The sequence below is a fragment of the Zosterops lateralis genome, assembly GCF_965231275.1.
Source record: "Zosterops lateralis genome assembly, chromosome: 21".
In the NCBI taxonomy this organism is placed as follows: Eukaryota; Metazoa; Chordata; class Aves; order Passeriformes; family Zosteropidae; genus Zosterops; species Zosterops lateralis.
Window position 1 is genome coordinate 3,350,598 of NC_139781.1, and position 25,327 is coordinate 3,375,924.

Consider the following 25,327-nt stretch of genomic DNA (forward strand, 5'->3'; position numbering starts at 1 on the left):
ACTAAACTTAAATTGGTTTGGATTACACCAGCTTGACTCCCATGACTCCTGGCCCTACTCAGAAAGTCTAATACTATGAGCTTAGCTGTGCCAGGAAAACTTTTATTTACATTAAATAAGTAGGATTAAAAATGTCAAAACTTTTCATTGGAGAAATAGCTTGCTTACCCCAAAGTCACACTGTCTTTTCCCCATGTCTTGTACCTCATGGCTTCAGCTGTTAGCCCCTCTTACTATCTTGTCAGCTTTCTCTAGTTTTGCAATGTTTTGGAGCAAAATTCTTTGCTGGGGTAACTCCAAAGAAATTAATAGAGATACACCAGAAATGGTTTTGATTCATGAGGCAAACCCTTAATTGGTGTAAAATGATGCTAACCTAATGAGGTAAATGCATTAGTTGTGTAATGACAGAGCAACTATCAGCAGCAGCTGTGGTCCTTTGCATGCAGCCGGTGGAGAACTTTAAGCGGTCAGGAGAATTTGCTGCTGCTATTGAACACTGAGAACTTCTCTCACATGCTGGTTAGCCCAGCTGCAGCACCGCACTGACCTTCTCCCTGATGTGGCAAACAGAGACCAAGTGCTCTGGCTCCCCACAAAACAGGGCAAAGGATTTTCTAGTGGCATCTAACAATTAAGATTTTTTTTTTTTTTTTTTTTTTTTTTTTTTTTTTTTTTTTTCCCCAGCCTGCAACAAGGGACACTGCTAGAAGTGGTAGTGATGATGCACACCAGCCTCCTGCTCATTAACATTCACTTGGGGAAAGAGATAATTTGCCTTTGTCTTTCTGAGCCATGTTGAGAAATTTATTTCAGTAGCATCAGTCATATAAGATGATAAAAATGTTGCAAATCATGTAAGGGAAAAGAAGCTGCCTTAGCACGATTTGAGTGTGTACGATGAATAAGGTTACTAATTAATTGGCAAAGTGCTATTTGTAATTGTTCCTCTCTGATAAATGGATTAGAACAGATGTTTTAATGTCAATTTTTTTTTCTCATTGCTTCACAAACAAAAATATGCATTAAACTGAAATAAAAAAGTGGTGATGCAGAAAGCAGGCTCTGGCAGATAAATGGAGGGTTACATAAGACCAAAAAAATGCCACACGCACTTCCTGGAACAGAAGTCACCCAAAGAGCCCAATAACTTTCCCAATATGTGCAGTAAATGATGACATGAATGAAATGCATTGTTCATAAATGCAGATTAAATAATGCCTAATCACTTCAAGCACTCACTTAGTGTTGTACAGCCCAGGACTTGAACTGCAGAGGAGTGAACAGCAGCAGCTGAGGGAACCAAAAGCACAACTTTGTGTTCTCCTGATCCCAGGGCAACGCTTGTCCCACTGCTGGAACCTGCCTGCAGAGTCCCAGCACGGCATCCAGGGAATGTGCGTGGAGAACAGACTCTGGCAATGCCACACAGGGACAGGCAGCAAAAACTTGCAGTGCTGCCATCACTGCTGGGCAGTGTCCCAGAGCTGGTGAGCTGTGTGTCCTTGCTGTGGTGGCCATCCAGAAGGGAAGTGAAAAAATGCAGCCACTCCACAGTTTTACTCCATTGTAGAGATGGGAACTATTTAGGACTGACTGATGCCTTGGGAAGGCTGACCTAGAACAGAGCTGGAGAATAAGGTAGATATTTATTAAAAGGCCTTTAAGGATCCACCTTGGGCAGGACAAGAGCCTGGCCAGGGCTGCACAAAAGGTGGACCCAAAATGGTCACAAAATGGACAAAGGGTCATGAGGTCTCACACTCTTATCAGTTTTGGTCCATTTGTATCTTGGGGTTTAATTGTCTAATTCCAGGTCCAAGTTGTGAGGTCCCATCCTTGTTGTTCCTCCCTTCAGCCACCCTTTTTTGTGCTTTTGGGCCTGAGAGTTGTCCTTGGTGTGCAGCAGGAAAAGGATTTGTTTTGTGTCCCTGCTGTGTGCAGAGCTGAGTGACACTGACTGTGAGCTCAGGGTGCACCCCTGGGCACCACAGAACCTGAAATACATGAAAGCTAAAACTTATGGCATCAACACTACTTAAAATACTGCATTCAGAACCTGATCCAGCATAACTGAATAATCTCCTGGATGTCAGAGAGGAGCAGGAGACTGAGGCTGTGGCCCATTCCATCAGCAGCACTGTGGGCAGCATCCCTGGGCAAGAGCCACACCCATGCTCAGCCCTGGCTGTGCTCCCTACCCTGAGCTCTGGGCTCCCCTGAGGTGGCAGCAGTGAGGGAAACAGGAAGGTTTCCACCTTATCCCTGCACCTGCAGTGCCCACAGCTCAGCTCTGTGAGATCTCCCAGCACGGGGTGTCACAAAGGGTAAAGGCATCAGGGCAGGGCCATCTGAGAAGGATCCTGCAGTATCCATCCTTCTAACGGTATTAAAGGAGGCACCATTACTTTTCATTTGTACAAAGTAATCTGATTGAGTGCAACATAGCTAAAATTTCATTTCCTGTATCTTCATTAAAGCAGTGCCACTCTTCAAAGAGAAATGTTAGCAGAAAAACAAACTGAAACTATTTTTATTGCCTAGGTTTTTTTTTAAAAAAAGCAGGAAAAAGGAAGGTAGACTGGCTCCATATTAGCTTCTAATCAACCATGAATCATGAAGACTTTTTAGAAAAATATTAAAGGACTTGCAACTGCAATGTAATTAAGTTTTCTACCTCTGGGGGAATAGATTTGTGTAAGTCTGACCTGAACCATTCTAGATGTCCAGTAGCTCTTACCAAAGGACAAAGATTACACACTAGTTCAAAGGGTGTGTACAAGACATTTGTAGAATTGAATGGGTATAACAAAATTAATTAACTAATTAATTGTGGTTTTTTGTTTTGTGACATACGACTTCCTCCAGAGTGCTCTGCTTCTATTCTCCAGCACTAAAACACAATCACCTTTTAAGAAATAAGTAGTTTTGTGATACAAACATGTTTGAAACAGGGTGGCATGCTCAGGTGGCATTTGCTCACAGAAACATTCCTTTTAATGTTTTCATTAGTGTCCTCACTGTGCATAAAATATGAAAACTTCACTAAAGAAAGGAGACTATAGAAGGCAACCCTCAAAAGATGCTCAGATTATTACTGACAAATGCCACTGGGTGATACCACCTTGCTCAGTAGTAAATGAACTAAAGAAGTGCTAATTGCTTTGAAGTTAATGAAGACAATATTGCCTTTCAATAATTGGTGTTTGTTTAGCTACTATGATTATAGCTATCTCTTTCTTGTTGAGCAATGTAAGATGGCAGAAGTTCCACCTTTTACAAGTTTTAAATCCCTGTAGAATTGACAGAAAAAGCTGTAACCACAAATTGGTTTGCAATTTTCCTCTTTCTTCCCAGCAAGCTCTGTATGGTTATATTATGAACCTTGCTTCAAACAAACTGCTTCTGACTTTTATGATCCTTTTGTGATCTAAATGGCTATCTCATAAGATATTCCACTGCAGCTTCTTTTTCAATTGCTTTTACTGTGAAATGGCATTCTGGAGATTTCTGGGGACCATTTCACACTCTTATGGTATTGATTTGCTAAACCTGATGATAGGTTTATACTTAAGATGCAGTCTAGTATATGAATGAAGTGTAAAGCTTATGAAGAGGAGATTCAGGACTTTCAATAACCCCATTTTCTTGATGGGGTTTGCCTCTCTAAAGAAGGTGAGTGTTTTACCCCAAATTTCTGAAGGCAGGTTGCTATATGGACTGTGTTTCTAATTGTCTTGGAATGTTTCCATTCCACTGAATTATGGTCCCAGAAAAAGTATGGAGAAGATGACTGCCAGTAACTTGTAAATCTTCCCAACATAAGGTCAGAGCAAATACACAAAAGCACATGGGAACCTAAATGGAAAAATATATGTGAGATTGTTCCCAGAGCTCCCACTTGTGAGGATGGCAGAGGATAGATTTACTCCTGGGGGCACTAAAAACCTGACAAGAAAACTAACTTCTTTGGGCTTTGGTGTTGGAGATATGAGCTTTTCCTTAAAAGACTGATCGTTGTAAAATGGTTACAGGCCAAGAAAAAACAGTCTTTGATGGAGTTACTGCATAACAATGAGTCAGAAATGCCTTCATGCACAGAAGGACAATTTTTTATTGGGCCAAACCACAAGCCCATGGCTCTACCTTTACTTTGGCAAATTTTATGAATTTAAGACATGGACCCACGTAACCCAGTCACAGCAAAATAAAACAATCAGGTATTCACAAATGTAGTGAGGAATACCCAGTGAGCAGGGGAGTGTCCCAACAAGAGTTCCAGGATATTTTGTTTAGAAGATGGAGCAAAATCAATGTCTCTCTCTATATATGTGTCAAAATACACCCAAGACAACATGTCTCTTCCAGTTTTCTTCACATGCAAGTGATTTCCATCCTGGCAGGATGGAGCAAAAGTGGGAGAATGAAGGTCTGAGACAGCTTCTGATGTGGAGACATTATTTAGGTCTCTACAGACCTGTAATGTAGCAAATTAGGGAGAGGAGCTGAGAAATTCACAGCAGTGCAGTGTACAGGACAGAGGCAGGGCAGAATACTTTACCCTGTAGCCAAGACACTTGGAACAGTAACCAAAGATCATTTGTAGCACAATTATATGCTTTAAAAAAAATAAAATAATTACGTGGTTCCTTTAAAAAGAGAAGCTGGTAAACACATGCTGGAGTATAGGTGTGTAACAATTCACTACATAGATTATTATTAGATGCATGGCTTTATTCTTGAAATGTGTGGATGCTTTTTGTAGTATGTGCCTGATATGATTGCATATGACTGCTGAGTGAAGTCTAGATGAATTGCTTGCTGATATTAAACAAATGAAAAAATTCCTCTAGCAATATCTGGAATAAGTGAAGATAACACTAGTTAGAGCTGACCAGGGTCAGCTTTTGCTTACATAACAATAATCTTGCATGCTCATTTCTAAGTCTCGCCTAATGTCTGACTTCTTTCTCTCTGCTTCCAGTCACCATTACTTATTTTTTTGCTTTGTTTTTGTATCTCTGCCCCTCAGTGGTGTAGGATCTGCACTAATCTCTTAAATGTCACGTAGACTAGAAATCTGGGATTTTTCTCAATACAATTTTCATGACAAAAAGGTACACATAAAACTAAAGAATTGCCAAGTGCTGTAAGAAACATTGACAGTGGGCAGCATTTAATGAAATTCTTATGTGGTAGGTTAGAAAACAGTCAGAGCTGCAGAGCCTTTAATTGCTGGTGAGGGACTTTGAAATGTATTGCAGGGAGTCATTTGTACATTTCTGTGGCTTGCTAAATGAAAGTTTCACATTGTGCAAAAAAGCTGAAAAGTTCAGACTCTCCAGGATATTCAGACTTCCATAAGAAGTCCTGTAAGGTTTGCAGCCATTTCAAGAGTTTAAAGAATTGATCCATCCTGGTAAACTGTCCATTATAGATCCCATAAATCACCCAAATCATCGTAAGTATTTTATCTCTTTGCTATTATACATCTATATAGCAAGGCACATCTGCCAAGACTACAGCCTAGCTACTGCCACAGTAACTAAACAATAAACGTGAACATTTAAAATACCATGACCAGTCTGGATGGGAGAACAGCTTGCTAAATTAGCAAACAACACCCATGTGAGGAGGTGTAAAAGTATGTTGGAGGATGGGTCAGAATATGAAAAGATCCTGATGAAGTGGAGGTAAGAGCTAAAGAAACCATGTAAAATTCACTGTGCACAAGTACAAGGTACTAGAGTCTATCACAAAAAGTCAACAGAAAAAATACAAGGTAAGGAATGAGCAGTAAGGTACCTTTCTACAGAAAGATCAGATGGTTGTAATGGATTACACACTACACATCAGTCAACAGTATCAGGTGCTTGCAGGAAAGGCAACCACCCTCTTGGCATGAATAAATAGAAAGTGTGGCTTCCAAAATCTTCTAACCAATAGCACAGATATGGCTTAAGCTAAAGAACCTGTTTACCTGGGAAATAAAACTAAATTTTGCCTCCCTGTTTGTAAAACAGAAACAGGTTCTGGTTTTGAGCGGTGCATGAAATCTGCCTCTCTGCAGAGATGGGAACTACTGTCTAGAGCAGGTTTCAGGTCTGTTCTCTGGTGCACCCACAGATGCTGAGGAAGATTTCTGCTGAACAATAATTAGAAATTTTTCTTGTTAGCAGCCAATATTTAATTCTTTGTGTTTCTCTCATTTGCCTTGTTTTATTACAAAACAAAGAGGGGAAAAAAAAAAAGAAAATAAGAGCACACCTGTATGCCTCAATGTCCCATATATCTATCTCACCTTTATTTAATACCCATATCTATATGTCTGACACTGTTTTTGTAACACATCTAAAAACTTCCACCTTACTTATCATCTCAGACCTTTTTTCACCAGATTAAAATTCATACTGCACTTAGATAATTTTTTTTTTTCTTAATTTGTTTTTTCCCCCAACAGTTTTTTTACTGATTTTTCATACAAAGCACCTTGGGCTGTGTGTAGTCAAAGACATCTTTGTCCTGTGCACATGTGAGTTGTGCACTACAGGACTGCTGAAGGCACATTTCAGAACAGGCATTAAGGTACTATATCCCCTGGGTCAGCTGAGAATGAACTAAAAGTAGAGCTGGCAAGAATTATTCTGTGATTTCCTCTGTGAAATATTTCAACATGGTCTTTAACGACTCAACCAAACACTCCCCAAGCAAATTAAGCAGATGACATTATCCTTCCCTCTTGACTTGGTGCCCTTAAACACTGAATGGAGACATTGCCAGGGTCAGATTCCCAGCTCCAGTGGAGATACAGGCACTGAAAATCAGTGCTTGTCAGCAGAGTAAGAATAAATAACACTCTCTCAAGGAGGGACTCAACATCCTGGCTTTGAGAACACCACTTCACAAAGAAGGACACTGTCTGGAACAGCAGGAAGGCAGTCTGGACTACCAACCTGCAAAATTTGTTCCACCAAATTCACATGTGAGAGTCTCTTTTGTCCCAGTGTCTTTGTCTGGAGATGCTGACTGTCCTTATTTTAGGAAATCAGACTCCAATTATGCTTCTTAAAATAACCAAAGACAGAGAATAAAAGCTTTACCTTTCAGATAAAAAAACACTTTATGCAAATACACCAAGAGGAAACTGAAGAATCCAAAATATACAGTGTTAATTTTCTATGGCTATTCCAGATAAACATTAGCAACACACAGGCTACTTCTCAATGCTGGTATCAATATCAAAAGACTGGAAAATCTTAAAACACTGAAAGACCATCTGTGCATGCTAGCAATTGCCAAATTTGCAACTGTGGTTTCTTCCCTGCTAATTCCATATTTTCCTGATAGATTAATGGGCACCATTTATCCAGAATAAATAAATGTGGAAGGCCCGCCTTCCCCCTTCCCTGTACCTCATCATATTACTGATTTCCACCAGATCACTGGGCACATTAATGTAAGCAAGCCTCTCTCTGGATTCAGAAGTTTTCACATTTGGTAGAGAAGAAGTGTTTGGCATTGCCAGTTTCTTAACATTGAAGTTAAAAAGAAATATATTCAGAGAGCTCCAGACTACAATCAACAGAGATAAAGTGCAGCTGAAGGATTTTTGTTTCCTTTCCCTGACTGAAATGTAACCCATGTGCAAGAAAGCATAGATATTTTACACACACAACTACTCCTGTTTCACCATGTGCATTTATCTTATTTCTTTTGAGAGGCATGTCAGACACACATATTTAGACTCCTAGCTTGCTAATTTATGCCAGCTAGTGTAAAATTATAGGGTAAGGAATAAAGTTGCAGAATCAAACCTTTATATGTGCTTTGAAGGAAAATTTTCTACTATATACAGTCAGACTTCCACAATCCACAATTTGCTAATCTTTCCACTTAGCAATTTGCATTCCTGTGTGCAGGCACATGCATTCACAAACATACATCCTTCACACAAGAGAATGGGATTTCAATGAGCTCTCACATTATTCAGATTACACTGATTCCTAGAAAATATATTACTGTAGCTGTGCCTCCGTTTATCTAACAGCGTGTTTAATCTACAAAAAGTCTAACTACATATATCTAACACATTATCTGTCACTTGGATGATCTCATTGTGTGTTCATGGGGTGATAATTGCAAATTTGGAATGCAAATAGTATATAACCTTGTTAAATACATTTCTTCAAGAGGAAGAGATATGCCTTTGCTGTGTGTTTGCTGTCCTCACTCACTGTAGCTCCAGGTTTTGCTAAGAGGTATAAGTTGATAAAGCCTGTTGGTGCATTTGCTGACATATCTTATCCTGAATGACATTATCATGACATATTACAGCTAAAAAAAAATAAATTGCTAAGGACTGAGCATCCCATTGGCAAGACAGGAGCTTGCCACATGCCAAGGGAAGCATGCACTCCACAGATTTGTGGGAGCAAGGCAAAGCACTGCTGCTGTGCAAGCTCTGACAGAGATGTCTGTTGAAGTTCTCTGCTGCTTTTGTAATGGTCTCTGTCGTCTCTCCTTCCTTGTAAATACATATTAGTTTAAAAACAAAGCCTGGGAAATCCTCCAAGTGAGGAGCCACACAAGCTCCCTAATCCTAACAGACAGAAAAGGAAGGTAGAGCAGTGCAGGGTCTCCTTCAGCCCAAAGAATTAGCAGATGAAGCACTTTTGGTTTTATTTCCTACTAAGCAGTATTCCACTACTCGCTACACCATTGTTTCTAATATGCTAAATTAGCAAGATGAAGGTTAAATTAACCTAAAAGAAATTACTAATATAACCAAGGAAAAAAAATCTAATCTCCTTCTCTCCAAGATGCTTTTCTCTACCTTATTTATTTTTCTAAAAACAGATGCAAAAAGCAGCAGTCTCATACTTTCTAAATAGCTTTCAAAAGCCTGGACTTCCCTGGAAACCTTTTTGGGTTTTGTTCCATTGCTTGAAACACTCCATGCTAGATTTACTTGCTATCTGCTTAATTTTTGCATATCTAAAATCATCTTTTTTTGAGGCAGTTTCTATACACTTACATCAGCGTAATGAGCAAAGTCAATCACATATATCCATAAATTAATGAGAATTTGAAATAGAAACCTTAATTATTGCTTAAGTAATAAACTCTGATATTAGTTAAGTGAAAACTTAATGGGGCTTAGTGGGACTTAAGGAGATGATGAAGTATTTTTAAAACAGGGTTATTTCCTGTTTATGGCTTTTACAGCCCTGACTGGGTCTAAAGTGACAAGCACCAAGCTGTAACATTCAAGAAGAAATAATATATTCACAGCCTCAGAAACACTGACTGCACCTTCTTGTTCATGCACACAGTGGCAATGTCATCATTTTGAAGGGAACTGGTTATTCAGTTAAACAAATACATCAAGAACTAGGAAGAAGAAGAAGAAAAATCCAACAATCCAGAAGGCAGTTTAAAAAAAAATAAATCTGTCAAAAAAAAATGGAAGTTCTCAGTTATAGCTTATCCAAGATTTTATGGAGGGAAGAAATCTTGACTCCTTTGAGCTAATACTGTTTACAGTTGCTGCAATGAAAATTCTAATTTTGTGCTCTAATGAACACAAAACGATCCATAGTCAACCTTGGCAAAACTTATAATGACTGTGTAATTGAAGTGACTTTGTCACATTAAAAAAAAAAAATAAAAAATCACAAAACTGCAGGAAACTGCCAAGAAATAAAACTCTGGGATGGGCAGTGTGGGGTATGTGACACAGGCAGCCGTATCATCTTTGCTGCTTGCTACACGCTGGGATTATAAAGCTGTGAGGTTTTTGTCTGCAGTTGCTCTTCTTACAGCATATTGAGACTAATTGTGAATTACAGCAAGTGCTCTGAGGTGAATGTGTGACCCGGAATTTTCTTTTTAAAGACAGTGCTTGTGCTGTTACACTCTCTGGCACAATCCACGTGCATGGAACATGCTATATGGAAAGCTGGATTTTCTAAGGAAAGTGAATCTCTATGTACAGGTTGTGTGTGACACTGTTGGACCCTGAAAGAATTCCTCCATATTGTAAATTCACAGAGAAAGGTCAACAAAGAGAGAATGGCATTGGCCCATTAGGGAGGATACAGCTTCAAGCTCTGGAATGGGAAGACCATTCTCCAAGACACCAGATTTCTGCAGAAATATCCCTGGCAGAAAAGGCAAACACTTGTCTTGCAGGCTTGTGCTCATCATGATGCATGGGCTTTCTACTCTGACCTTCTCCCCACCCTTCCCCATACCCTGACCTCCAGCAGGCCCATGCCTTCATCCTGCAGTGGGCAAAGCCTTTGGCTCCCTCCCTCTGCCTGCAAGGACATCTCTCCACAGCCCAGGGATGGGCCAGAGCTGATGGATAGAAGGTAAGGACAAGGAAAATAGAAGTTCCATGTTTGTATTTAACAGATGCCAAGCTGAAATACAGAGGGATCAATTAATATTTGAAGTCCAAATTCTCCTCTAATCCAACTCCACTTACACAGAATTTGTCTTTAAATATCATAGTTTTGATTTCAAATACAACTGACTAACTATTTTCTATTTATTTATCACAACAATGACTTCACACACCTGGGTAAATCATGTGAAGCATTCATTCTAAGACCATCCCCACACGCAGTACACTAAAGCCTTGTTTTTGAGTTTTCCTGAATGTTCTGGGGATTGGGCACCAAAGCATCTTCAGGAGAAATAAATAAAAAAATCCCTTCCCATTTTCACTGTGGTAGGAATTTTCCCAGAGATCAGTATTTCAGAAGACTTTTTACAGCCCTCTTTCACTTGAAGGACAAATTGATTCGACATGAAGCTCCATTACGAAGAAACTGTTACATGTGATGACACTGGTTATTGAAAATTGAAATGAAGTGAGAGGAAGCTAACACCAACTTGTATGAAATTCTGCTGTCTTTGAATGACACAAGGAAGTCAATATATCTAATCATCAAAGTGAAGCCCATTGGGAACCAAACTACAGTTGTATTGCAGGAGGTTGCTACTTGATTGCTAGACCCAAAAGTGCTAAGCCATATGCCACTTATTTCTGTGTCTAAATAGCTTACTGTGATTGATACTGAGAGTGGCTCTCCTCTTCAGAGCAAAACAATCATGAAAACAACAGGAATTAGGGGACAGTGGACACAGATTATTTCTTACAATCCTAATTTTCAACCCTGTCGCTTCCCTGAGCTTAATGTAATTTATTCTTTAATGAATTCTAGCACATGCTCTGTATTTTCCCCAGCTTTTGCACAGCCCTTAGTGTGCAAGCTGCACCCAGTATTTTTTTCTCTTCTGCTGTTGGTGTGAGGCCAGACGAGCCCGATTATGAGGCTTCACTGTTGGCCTTGAGTGCAAAAAAATTCCCCTTCTTTAGAAAGATATTTTTTCCACCGTCCTTGTGCCAATCCCCTTGATTTTTCTTCCTGGGTAATCTGTCTCTCTGAATCAGCCTTTTCTCCTGCAGCCTCCCCACGCTCAAAGTCGCTGCAAGGTCAGCGGCGGGCCCCGCTCCACGTGTCCCTGCTCCCAGCTGGAGGCAAAATGTGTGTTTACAATATGCTCACTTTCCACTTGACGAGGCCTGGGAGCCTCTGCACAGAGCTGAACATGGGCAGAGAGCGTGGTGCTGTCACGACATGGCCCTGCTGCAGGGACAGGGCTGTGGGCAGGGCTGCTGGGGGCTGCAGTGATGCTCCTGTTGCAGTGTGACCTCAGGGCTGCAATGCTGCTCTCATTGCAGTGTGACCTCAGGGCTGCTGCAGGTGCATCAGCTCCCATTGCAGCTGATCTCAGGGCTGCTGCAGAGCTGCAATGCTGCTCCTATTGCAATGTGATCTCAGGGGTGCAATGCTGCTCCCACTGCAGTGTGATCTCAGGGCTCCAATGGTGCTCCACTGCAGGGTGATCATCTCAGGGCTGCTGCAGGAGCATCAGCTCCCATTGCAGTGTGATCCCAACTCAGCCTCCACACAGAACACAACACAGAAATCAGCCCTGCTCCAACTATGCAAATCTCTTCTTTCATCCATGATCTCTTCTAGTCACACAATGTTACAGCAAAGCTCTCTGAAGTTAGAGGAATATCTGCAGCTTCCCTGCCACTATTGATAAAAATGTTTAATACTCTTGTTAGGAGGCGCAATTTGATTACTGAACTGTTATCCAACAAATCCTGAAAACAATTCAAAGTAAATTTCCCTAATATGTCTATTTTTCTATCCTGCCAGAAGGGTTGCTAATGAATTTGCTGCTTGAATGCACAGACAGATTGGGAACTATAACTGTGCTGGCCTGGGCAACATGGCACTGGCACCAAAAACCTATTTGTACCCATGCAAAGTTCTCTCTAGAGTATGTCTTTCATCCAGAGGTGATTTTCCAATAAAATCAGCCTCGATTATTGCAAGTGCAGGAGCAATCCCTGAGGGAGTATATCAGGCAATTCAATACTAGGAAATGTTGTACTAGGCAAAATTAACCTTGTAGCAGTGTTATTTCCTGAAACATTATCTAGCTTTGCCTTTCTTTCGTATTCATTGATCATAAATGACTGGAAAATTTTTCCTACTTCTTTCACTTAGAACAAGATGATTATTTTTTGTAGTTGTATTAAAAAGTAAATGCTTAGAAGACACCTGTTTTCCTTTTATTTCACTTACTGTCAAAGTAAAGGACCTTTTGCTGTACAGCACCATGATTTTTGGAGCATTTAAAACATGATAACAAGGAGGGCCACATTTACTCAGCCCTATTTTCTTGATCATACTAAACAGAGGAACCCTACTAGATATATAACCACAAGGCCACAAGACAGAAAGGAAAGGAAATTTCATTATCCCCCTTGCACACCAAGGAGAAATGCCAGTGAAATTTGTGGAGTTTTGCAGTCCAAAGGACAGCAGACAAAGGCCCACAGCCGGGGAAATACAAATTTCAGAGACAGAGGTTCAGTGAAATCCCACTGCATTGTAGCTTCATCCACTGCCTCTTACCAAGCTCTCCAAGGCAGGGATTTTCCATCTGGAGAGTGTCTAGAACATGCTTGAATCTAACTAAACCATATAGTCTTATACATACACCAACGGTAACAGTTTTGCTCTGGTTATATATCTTCCAGCAACACAAAAATGATGATGTAGGACTGAAATTCAGGGGTATGAGAATGCTGGTTCTATGCTGGATGCAGCCAGCTGTACTGAAACCAGCAGCACAGGTTCTCCCAGTTATATCAGGATTAGGATTTTCCTTCTGTTTTCCTAGAATTTGTTGATTGGTTACAACACTGGAAGCACATTTTTAAAGCATTTATATGAAAAAGATCACAGGTAGTTAGAAAATAGCTGTTATTTGATGCAACACCCAAAGCAAACTCTCTGAATAATGGTTTGAATAAGTGCTAAGTAATTTAAAATTAAAAATAAGATCCAGGAAGACAAATATAAAATCTAAAATGATTGAAACCACAGGATGACTGAGGAGGAACAAATGGGTGCTTCTTTGATCAACAGCAGATACACGCTAAAACTGGAAAAAAAATATTGACATTAACTAACTTTTTTGCCCATCAAAAAGAGTCAGGCAAAATAAGGTTTTGTTTGGCTCTAACTTTCATTTTTTCACTACTTTTAAAAGTGGACCTAAATTTAATCTTGACAAGTCGCATCACAATGAAGGTGCAAAAATGTTTTGAAAAACAACAAAAGCGACCCAGTTAAAATTAATATACTTTTTTTTTTTTTTCCTCCCCATCAGCTGCAAGACTCCTGACGAACTTTATAGAAATCCTTGATTGGACTGGCATATATATATCTGTGTGAATACAAGGATGCAAATAAAAGGATTCTCCAGGTGTCTGGAGTTCTGTGATGGCACTGAGCACCTCGGCAGTGTGCTCAGTACTGTCACTGTAGGACACAAAAGAAAGACTCCAAGTATTTCAGAAGGCAAAGAGAATAGAAAAAAGGCTTTATTTTTTAATTCTTACTACCTTTTATAAGGTGTTCCCATACAGACTGAACATGGTTGGTGAATAGGAACGACACCTCTCTGATCCCATTGGTTAAACCAGAGAAACAGCAAAACACCACCTGGAGAAAGATTGTTTGGAGAAAGGAGAGTTGTTTGCCAAGATTGTTTGGAGAAGAAGCTTTCTTGGGAATTTTTTCCTTGGGAAGAAGTTAGCAGGTGCCAGCAGGCTGAAATCTCTCAGACCCAGAAATCTCAGGCCCACACTCATTACTGATGGTGTACATTCAGATCAGTAAGAGATGAGATGAATGAGCTCTCAGGGTCTGCCCATCTCATCGTCCTGTCAGCAAACCCTGTGCACCACTCAGGCCATGTGGTGGTTTAACCATCTCCTATAAATTATGCAATCAAATCAGAAGTGTTTCACTATAAAAGTGCCCATTTGAAAAACCTGTGCTCTCTCCAGGTACCTGTAGTGGTGGTAGCTGAAAAATCTTAATAAAGCACTACCTGTTCTATATTTCAGGATTTAGCCAATGTGACTCATTTGTACAGTTTTAAGTCCAAACAAACTGCTAGTCAACTAAATTATAACTTATTACCACAGGCTACAGACTTTTAATACATTCTGTGGTTGGAACAGGACTGATTTACTGCTTTGGGCCCTGCCAGTAGTTATCATGCATCATTTCCCTAGAAATAAAAATAGCCCTACTGTGGTTATCCTTTGGACTGATAAAAATTTATCTAACAAGATGTGTCAGAGGAACAAATTCAGAAAATAAAGGTAAAATATTAAATAGACTTATTATTTTATGTCTAAAGTACTACATCTTCTGGCTGCTGTGATGACTTTGGAATAAAGCAAATGGTACTGCAAAAAGGAAAAAAGATCTAAAGGAGCAATTGAGCTCTGATAAAACCACATGGGGATAGCTGAATTGTCAGAGCTTTGCAAGAGTCAAAATTTACATAAAAATCAGTATTTAGGGATTAATGCAATATCATCAAAAAAGATTTAATATGTGCGTTTCTTTGCAAACAGTTTAAAAGCAGGAGTTCTGTAATCCATTTCCAACGCTAACCTTTAACTTCTGAGAGTAAAGTAATCCTTTGCAACATTTTCTAGAGTTCACATTCTGCTGAGGAAAAATGCAGCCCCTCAATAAAGCTCACTGGAGCCCAGCAGCAGCCTGTGCCTCTGGGCTCCACAGTGACACTGCAGCTGCTGACCCTGCTGTGGGTCTGCACAGACCCCACCACGGGGCCCAGCTGCCACAGCCTGGGGCATTTCGGGGATTTTGTGAAATTTTGGAGGGGCTTTTATTGCAATTGGTGCAATAAACCAACCCCATTCTGTGCAGTCACTGACCAATTCTAACTGCACCTGTGAGGATGCTTAAGTGGATGGACTAGGAGGATCAGGGGCCAAAGAACATTGTCTAAAATTGCCTGTAAGCAGGCTTTTTCCTGGATTTCTGCTGGGGATTTGAGTGGTTTTGCATGCTGGACTTAAAGTATTAAAGCATAAATATGAATGGATTTCTTTGAGAAATGAATATGGGCAGGCAGTTTAGGCACTACGCTATAATGGATTTTTAGAACTAATTGAATTGGTGCTGTCTGCTTTAGTAGTTTGCCAGAAATAGTCTGAAGAGAAATGTCAGGAAGGAAGGTTTAGAATCAGAGATAAACAGGTGGCATGTGGAAATTGCTTGGGAGTTTTACCAAGAATGAGTTATAGTAGGTTTGGGGTTTTTGTTTCTTTAGAAGTGGTTTAAGTCCTTTAGCAAATGTCCTGTACATACAGACAAATGTCCATAGGTACCTACGGTCCACAGGTGCTTATGTATCCATGATGTACATATATATATATATATATATATATATATATACAGAGAACCATGGAATGGTTTGGAAAGGATCTTATAAAGGTCATCTGGCCCAATCCCCCTGCATGAGCAGGGACATCTTCAACTAGATCAGAACCCTGTGCAACCTGGCCTTGGATGTTTCCAGGGAAGAGGGAACCACCACCTCTGTGGGCAACCCGTGTCAGTATTTAAAAACTTTTTCCTTATATGGAATTTAAACTGCCCCTCTTTCACATCCATGTATGTGGCCATCCTCCCACACAATTATCCATGAATGGGAGGCTTTTTCAATCCTGTCATGACACACTTTTTCCATCCCTTTTTAAACCCAGGCCAGGAGATACCCTGCAGTGGAAGAGCTGCATGTGTACCAACAGCATGCTGCCTCTTCCCTCCTTCTATTGGGTACAAAGGCCTGATTTGGCTGGTCAAAAACAAAACAGCTTTCAGAGCCAGCCCACTGGCCTGCATTTTATCCAGGATCTGGATTTTTGTGGGAGCAGGAGATCTGTTTGTGGTTGCTGCTATTGCTGCATACATTAACTGACCCTCGGAGCCTGACCTGCTCGCCCTCCTGCTTAGTGAGTCAATAAGAAAATCCTTTGGCTCTGCATGACTTGTTCAGACCTCAGACCTTCCATGCAGAGTAAGGTCTAGCCAGGGAGGCAAAAAACAAGGTGCCACTCCAGCTGGTAAAACAAAGATATTTTTAAAGTGCAGTCAGGAGAAACAGGCACTCCTATCCCATGTATAATCAAGGATGAAAAGGCCACGAAAAATACCACTGCGCTTTGCAAATGAGAGGTCAATTGAAATGTCAAGATATCAAATGTTAATGGATTGCATTTCCAATGATGGTTGGGACAGAAAACCATACCCAAGTCAAGTCAGATGCCCTTCAGAGGAGAAGATGAATTTTATGGCAGGAAAAGACAATAAACACCAGAAATCTTGCTGGTTAACAAACCTGTGGCTGAGGGAAAACAAATATATTTTGAAAATATAAAAAAGCAGCGGGATTTTAAGACAAGCTATAATCTCAAAACATGTATCTGGAAGTCGTTAAAACTACAGCAAATTTAAGCATATGCAGGTGTTTGGGGAAAATGCCATTACTTTCTACTGAAGATTTTAAAAGGCACTATAAAAGAAGGAAGTATAAAGGACACTCAAGGAAGGCAATGTTTTCTTCCCTGAAGCAAGAAGTCGCTTCCAATATTTTCACAATTCTACAGAATTTCATGGACTGCATGACTACACTCCTAATAGCATTCGTTTTCCATTAAAAAAAAAATCTAATTTCTTTCTTACAAACCCCTTGTACTTCAGAGTGTTGGGTGACATCAAATTTTGACCACATCTTTCTTTTATCTGCCCACATTTTCCTAAGGAATCCATCTGACCATTTCCACAAATGACTGAAATCTGAGACATTTGTTTAGAGTGACATTATATCCAGTCCTGAGTCAGAAGGGCATTGCCATGCAAATAACTTATCTCTTTGTATGAAAAACCTGAAAATAACATGTTTATCTTCCTAACACTGTCTCTGCCCAGCACAGCAGAGTCTTCCTTTCCAATTGCAGAGCTAATCCACGTTATCAGTGGATCTGGAGTAGGAGGGCTCCTTGGTTGATACAACAGAGGCATGTAATATCAGGAATGAAGAACAGTGACTAATCATTTGCTCTTTTCTGAAAGAATAACTTACTTGAGTGGATTCCAGTGAAAACATGAGGAAAAGGGTTTAAAATAAACAAGAGACTGTTTTTCCCCACCCTATGGTGCTCAGTGCCACACAACGTTGTGGGGACAGGAGGCATGAACTGATTTCAGGAAAGACTTTGCATGGAGAGCAAGTCCATTGGTGCCTCCTGAACACAGCATGTGTGTTTCTGCAAGTGCAAAATGCTGTGTGCAGGAATGTGGGAGGATACTCCCCATGGAGGATGTCTCCATAATTGCTGTTCTTTGCCCCCCACCCTCTGCTGCTGGCAGAGACAAAGCACTGGGCTGGTTGACTTCCAGTCCCCATTAATGTAGAGGCTGCCAAGCCAATTGCATTTCCATTTGAGAGTGAGGACTGCCCTGGATATGGGGGGATCCTGCACCTCAACCCACTTCAGGAAAAGTTATGCGATCCAAGTCAACATGAATATGACTCCTCTAAGTTTTATGCTGATGTGAGCTCCCATTGTCTACACAAGTTTGGAAAGAAATCTGGGTTTCAGGACAAAGCTGTTGTGGGGTTTTAATGACATCACTGTTTTCCCCCTCCTGCATCAAATAACAGGGTATATAAAAGATTAATTCTTCTGGATGTGCCTTAATTCAAAACCACCTCTCACGTAGCAGCTCTTTAGAAATCATAAACCCTCCACAGGGTGAAATGGTTTAAGTCATGTTACCTTGTTCAGATGCAGGGATAGGAACAGCTTGATAAGGACCAGCCAGTAAATAAGCATGTGAGACCTTACATCCAGGAAATCCCTTTTGTACCACAGACTGTCAGTGTAAACATGGATAAAACCAATGGGAGAAAGCAAGTGCTCCTTACATAACAAGGTCAGGAGAGCATGAATCAGTTAAATGTAATGGATTCAGCAGTTATGGGGTCCATCATGGTGTCATACACCAACAGAAAAAGGGTCTTATGCTTTTGGAAAAGCTAACTACACTATTTTCACAAAAAAAGAAAAAAAAAAGAAAGAAAGAAATCAGTTCTGCATATACAGAGATTTCTTAGCCATCTTCTGGGGGGTTATTTATAGCAATATTATGTCAGATGATGCTACCAATACATAAAGATGAGTCCTGAGGATGCCTTGTGCCTCCCAGCACTACAAGCAGTACAGAACTGAAGCCAAGCCTTCTTCCTGAAGGAGCCAAGTGTCCCTGCATCTACTTGGACCATCAGAAAGCTCCCACAAGATGGTCTGAGCACCAATACACACTTGGACATTGAGAAACCAGCTGGCTTGGCTGCCTTACTGAACTGCAAAAAGAAAACTTCCTCATTTCCCCCCCTTTCCTTGTATTTCTGCCTTATTTAATGCTGGAAGGATTCAAGAGAACATAAAAGAACAGTAAACTTCCTACCAAACATTACACCAGCAACATTAATGAACTGAGCAGTGAAAAGTAAATAGACCATTTCTGTAGAAATCTTCATCATGCTCCTAAACTAATACATTAAATGGTGGTACTATTGGCTCTGTCTGAGGATTTTATATATCCTACAGTCTTTAAAAGGGAGTAATTTCTGCTTCCAGTTTTGGAACACAAGAACTATGTCAGCATAAGGTAAAAACAAGGAAATTTTTTATGCTAATGACAACTGTGAATATTTTATATATATATTTATATATGTAAAAAAAATATATATTATAGCAGATGTCAAATGCAGTTAGATTCAACTCTACTTATTAGTGCATGGCTTTTAGCCAAAAGCAATTCACATTTGCAGAAGTGTACTATCACATATGTCTTAATAATAAAAATGTGTTTTTAAAAATGTATGTGATAAGTCACATATGGTAGAAGGAATCTGTACAGCTTTCAGCCCTTATGACAATGGGAGCTACTAACTTTATTTTGCATAGCTGAAGAACATTAAAATTCAAGTGAAATTCTCCTTGACATTTGAGAGCTACGAAAGCAGCAACTAAAAGCTGGCCAAGCCTGAGCTGTACTAAGTGTGGCTCTGACACTTGCATAAATGCAATCCATGGCTACAGTTGCTGTCTTAAAGACATTATTCCTCCTTTTGCCCTGAGAGCTTCAGCATACAATCATAATTGTATACAGGTACCTTAAACAGTTCCATGTTGCTGAATAGAACTAGGCAGATTTTTCAGCTGTTTTGTTATGCATAGTGTAATTAATATGTATAATGGATCCCCCAGGGTACTAATTGAAGCTGCCACCATGAACATAGTCAAGGAGAAGTTAAACAACCAGTTGGGGGAAATGTGACAGGGTGAAATACACACATGTAGGTGGAAAGAGTGAGACTGTCCATCTGGCTTTCTTCCATCTCAAAGTGTTATCTTTACTCAAGTTCTATTAAAAATTACTTCACCTAAATCACCCTTTCCCCCAACTCCCAAATCTTTCTGGTGGATTAATTTGGCATCAGTGGCACATATATGCTGTTTAATAACTGCAGTGCTCAATGTCTCTGTTATAAGTGGGAAGACGCAATTCAATTGAGTCATTCTTGAGAATTTGACTCAAAATATATAGAAAAGTGTATGAATGATAAATTATTATTTTGGAGCTGTTCCCCAGGAATTTCATCACCTTGCAACTCCTGGATCCTGCATAATGTGAGGTGAAAACACAGCTCATTTCACTCTCTATTAAACAACCACCAGCTAACAATGACTTTAATTTGGCTTGCACTGAATTTGAACCAGCCCTATAGGCAGGAAAGGTCCCTTGTCTTATTACAAGTTTCACATGCTATCAGGTCCCTGCTGGATCCTATTCCTAATTTTTATCAGGCTGAATGAAACATAAAGAAAGAGTGATTTATGGTCATCTGACATATCACCTAATCACTCCAACATTTCATACACATTTTCTGTTCACTTTATAAGGTGTAAATGACTACACAGGATGGAATCCAAGTGACAAATAGAATGGTACTCTTCTGTTATGTGTGCTAGAACACAATGATTGGGGAGTCCTGTCAGTGCATGTTCTTACAAACACAAACCCACTCCAGTCTGAAAGTCAGCACGGTCAGTGTTATATGTGTGTATTATAAAATTGGCTTTTCGCAAGATGTATGCTATATGATTAATAACATAGTAAGGATATAGGATATAAGTTTATTTCTGCTATTGGTAAGACTAGATATAAAGGGAGTAGTTGATGTAGCAGCTGCTTAAACTGTCTGTTTGGTTGGGATAACATCCAGTGAACATGTAAAGAAGACTCTGCTACTGATAACACCAACTATCAGCATCTACCACCCGCAGAAGGCACGGACCAAGGCCCAAGCTGGACACGATAAAGAGGACACAGCCACGAAACACGCATGCTCTAAAAAGGCGGACCCAAGGAGGGACCATGCAAAACGGTTCCTGGAATATGGAAACTAGTTTATGGAATTTTATGAATATTCATATATCGATATAACGAAAAGGGTATTTAACGAGTATCCCTGAGAAGGCAAGGTGTGGACTTGGCTGAATGCCAAGTCACCCGGCCGGCCGTTTTTGGTTTTTTCTTATCTCCTAATTGTCTTAATTATTTTATTAAACATATTCCTTAAAATTTACTAAAAACTGAACCTCGTTTTTCACAGTCAGCAAATTATTATAAAAATAAGAACTCTGTCTGTAATAGGAATATTATGGGACGTGGTTAAACTGCTATGATAACCTACTGAAGTTAAAATATGTGTTTTTATTGGTACGTAATAGCCCATTAGGAGTGGAGTATTCATTATTTAAACAGAGTAACTGATGCTGTTAGCTTTTACTGAAAATGCCTTTTCTCAGAGAGACAGGACATCTATACAGCAACTTTCTTAATTCAGTGATATATGGTTGAGTGTTGCTGCTAGTGCCCTAAGATTTAAGAACTTATCATAAAATGCCCTTGAAATTGCTCCCTGGTAGCTTGCTCATCCTTCACAAAGCCCTGCTGCAGAGAGCAGAAACAGGCATGTGTGTATGGTGTGAGAGAGGCACACGCACAGAGGGAGAAAGAGCTCTTAATCAACAGGATGGCAAAGCCTTGATACATAGGTGCAAAATATTCCCATGTGTCTAGAAATTATTTGGCACGTTCCCAGTTATTTCCCCCGTCAGACCTTCTCGAGGATTGCAATTAAAAATCATAATCTTTTTAGCATGTACAAACCTCCCCAAGGCTAGGAGGGCTATGTATTGAGTATGATTGTGATTATTTGGCAGCTATTCATAGACAACACATTAATTTATGGAAACTGGATGAAACTTGAGGAGTGCAATCATTAGGGACACACGAGAAATCAAGAGCTTTCCTCAGTGATACTGACCTTTTTACTACTATGATTAGGAGCAACATGAATTCTATTATCTCCTTCATCACCCTTCTCTTACTGTCTTTTTAGTCATTGTATACAACGACTTGTCATTAAACTTGCATTTTCAAACAGATACAAAAATAACTTACTTTACAGGAATGTTTCTCAACTTTGTCTTTTCGGCAGCCTGTAAACACAAGAGGGGTGGGGGGGAAACAAATCATTCAGCAAGAGCCACAGCAAAGCAAACAAACAGCAGCTCGTGGGGAGCTCTTCACCAGCGACATCCCAGAGCTGGGGAAAAGGCTGTAGGACCATTCAGAGAGATAGTGCTGGGGCTGAAATGCTCCTGCCCAAGTTTGCGATATTGTAAGTGGGGTTTGTTTATTTTTAATGGTCACCAGTCTTTAGGAACTGCTCATTCAGGGCTGTTATTTAATTTCCCACTCTGAGGTCTGGTCCCTTTGTCACAAGCTATCTGTCCCTATCAGGAGCAAGAACAACAACAGGAAAAAATAGAGGGAAGAACGGACTCCATTTCCAAAACTGTTTTTATTCACCAGGAACAGAAAAGGGCAAGAGATGACCAAATGTTCAGATCAATTTCCTCTTGTGAAACCTTTGAGAAAACACACTCCAAATCATCTAAATGAGTAAATCTTTGGGCCTCTCAGCCTGCACCACCTCAGACATGGAGCCTGGTTCCAGTTTATTGCTGAACCCATTGATCTGTGTACAGTCCATTTATCATTCATGAAAAGAGCCAGTGATCTTCACAGTATATTAGAAGAAACAACTCAGATCATCTGTCAACGGCCCTCTTATTTCTGTTTCCCTCTCCACGGGGATTTCATCTCCTTCGATTCTTCTTGAATTAAAATGTTGCTAAGCAACACAGCTGGGGGCAGCGATGGCAGCGCCAGTCTATCACAGCGCCTAAGCCGCTCGAGATGTTCGTGCAGACTTCTCCCTCTCTCCCTCCCTTTAATGCTTCCCTGCCATCATTATGTAATCTGAACCTTGCATCCCCACTCTTGTTTTGCTCAGAACGGGTAAATAATGTTTTTTTTTAAAGGAAGAGGGTTGGGAATGTCACTGGCAGGAGAAGCTGGTGTGTTGTGTTGTTTTTTTGGAGAATCCTAGTGTTTGCAGAGCGAGGCTGTTACATGTAATAGATTTAAATGTGGAAAGTGGTCAGATGGTTGGTGAGATTACAGGCACAGGGAGTGGTGAAAGGCAGAATTAAGACAACTGATCCATAAACCCATTATAGAAAGGAAAGTTTTAGTGGCTAATTACCTCCAGAGGTATTTTTTACAAAGCCTGCCGACATTTAGGAGAAGGGTTATGGTGAGGATCTTTAACCTCTGCTATACTTAGGGATGGAAATAAAATGGTTTCTAAATAGGAAGTGTGAATATGAGTGGTTCAGAAAAATGCTCATATAAGCCCTTGACAAATTAAATCCTTTAGGAAAACTGATGAACTTTTGAAACCTCTGGGATCTGCACAACTGGGTTCAAAATTTTGACAGAATGAATTTACCCTTGGGCTCTGTGATGGGGGTAGCTTTTCAAAACACCTGCTGTTTTGGCACTTTTGCTCCCATCATAGCAAAGGTAATATCTGTGTTTAAATCCATGGAAATCCCTAATAATGAGTTTAAAATATGGGAGAAAGAATGAGACCTTGTGAGAGCCTGGATGGTGCAACAGCAACCCTCTAGGTTGGCTCCCAGCTTGCAAAGAAAAATGTGTTTGTTTCATTTGGATTATATTTTCCATCTAAAGAATAAATCAACAAATGCATGATAGGAATCAATTATATTAATTGTACAGTAGGGGTGCTAAATAAAACACTTAAACCTCAGGAAATGCTCAACTTCAGATTGCACAAGTAATTGTGAAAAACCCAAGCCTCATTATGCCTTCTCCAACAAGCTTATGATGAAATGGAGTCCCTGCCTCAACAGTGAGATAATGCGATTGTGTCTCTTTCCAATAGTTCTCTCCCAAATCTCCCTTTTTCAGCTGCCATATGCAAATGCATAGTCAGAAGCATGCTATTAAGAAATTTTCTAAGTAATAAACAACATGCAACAACACACAATGCTTCATTTAAAATGAACTGAAACACCATCAAAAATGGCATTTCAGTTTCCCAGGCTTCCCACTAAAAGTCAAATTTCAGTCCCATCCTGCAGGAAACTAAAATTATTTTTAAAGCTCATAAACATTCTTCCACAATGTCAGAATATTTTTTTTTTACTGTAGAGTGGTATTTTCTTTGACTCTTCTATATACCAAATAACTGGTCTGTAACAATTCTGAGTTCAAGCATGTGAAAATTGCATCTAAATCAAGGTATTTCCCTGAATTATTCAAAAATCACTCCACAAAAACAAGTATCAAAATACAGATAGAGAAGAGGAAACAACAGAGAGGAGAGTGTCTAGGATCACAAGTAAATAATGATAATGCAGTTGATTTAATACAAAGTACAGCAGAATATATTCTGGAGAGCACATGTGTGATGGTGTGAGCTAAACTGTTTACATGAAAGATTAAAGAAGATGAAGATATTTCAGAGAGTGAGAACTGGCAATGTCAAAGTCACAGAATATTAAAGAGCAGAGTCTAAACTGCCTGTTTGATTTTTGACCACTTAACTATGTCGATCACAAGAGTTTACCCTGAAAAAAATGTATCAACTTCAGGAAGAAAGAGTTATAGAATTATAGTTAAAGAATTAAGAAAGAATTATAATTATAGAATTATATGTAATTTTTTTTCTTGGACTGTGAACATTCTAGCATGTATCTTTCCCTAGATTTTTACATGGAGAATTTTCACCTTTTTTTCCCTTTGTTACCAGAAAAAGGCACTTTCCTAACTCCTAAGAAAAGGCACATGCTGGAGCAATAGTGTCCTTCACACATATACTTATCCAAAACTGAAAAACCATAACAAGTGCTTGGGTTAATCCATGTGCCAGTTCAATGTTGGATCATCAGGAATCTGGTCATTTCCCATGACAAAGGGTCCACTTTGAGTGGGATCAGGGTGATGTTAAACACAGCATACAATACATCAGGGATTCCACCTGAGAAAGAAATGCAGGCTCTGCCCTCCTCCTTTTATTTGTCTTGTAGGAGCTGCTCATTCATTTTTCAAAGCCGTATTTGTTGCGATATCATGAGCGTGCCCAGTGGCAGAAGATAAAGGAAGGCAAAATCAAAGTGACACTGAGTAACTCTACACATTAAGCTTTGAAGCAGAAACATATTGTTTGAAAATATTTGGTGTGCAGCAGGTCTGTCAATTAGAGCTAATTATTTTTCTCTGATCAGGAAGAATGCAATCTTGTTTTAGGCAGGTTTTCTTTGAAATGTACGTCTTTTATATAACTTCATTATAGGAGAATACTTCTTCCAAATTACTTCTTTTCTCGGCTG

At 39.8% G+C, this 25,327-nt stretch overlaps 1 protein-coding gene across 3 annotated transcripts in view; it reads right to left on the reverse strand.

Moving 5' to 3' along the window:
- AFF2 (ALF transcription elongation factor 2) overlaps nucleotides 1-25,327 on the reverse strand; it is a 339,134-nt gene that overhangs the window by 62,716 nt on the left and 251,091 nt on the right. For all 3 annotated transcript variants that reach the window (XM_083876555.1, XM_083876554.1, XM_083876556.1), the window contains exon 9: nucleotides 22,023-22,060. In XM_083876555.1, coding sequence (XP_083732681.1) covers nucleotides 22,023-22,060 — 38 coding nt within the window. The remainder of the gene's footprint in view (nucleotides 1-22,022; nucleotides 22,061-25,327) is intronic.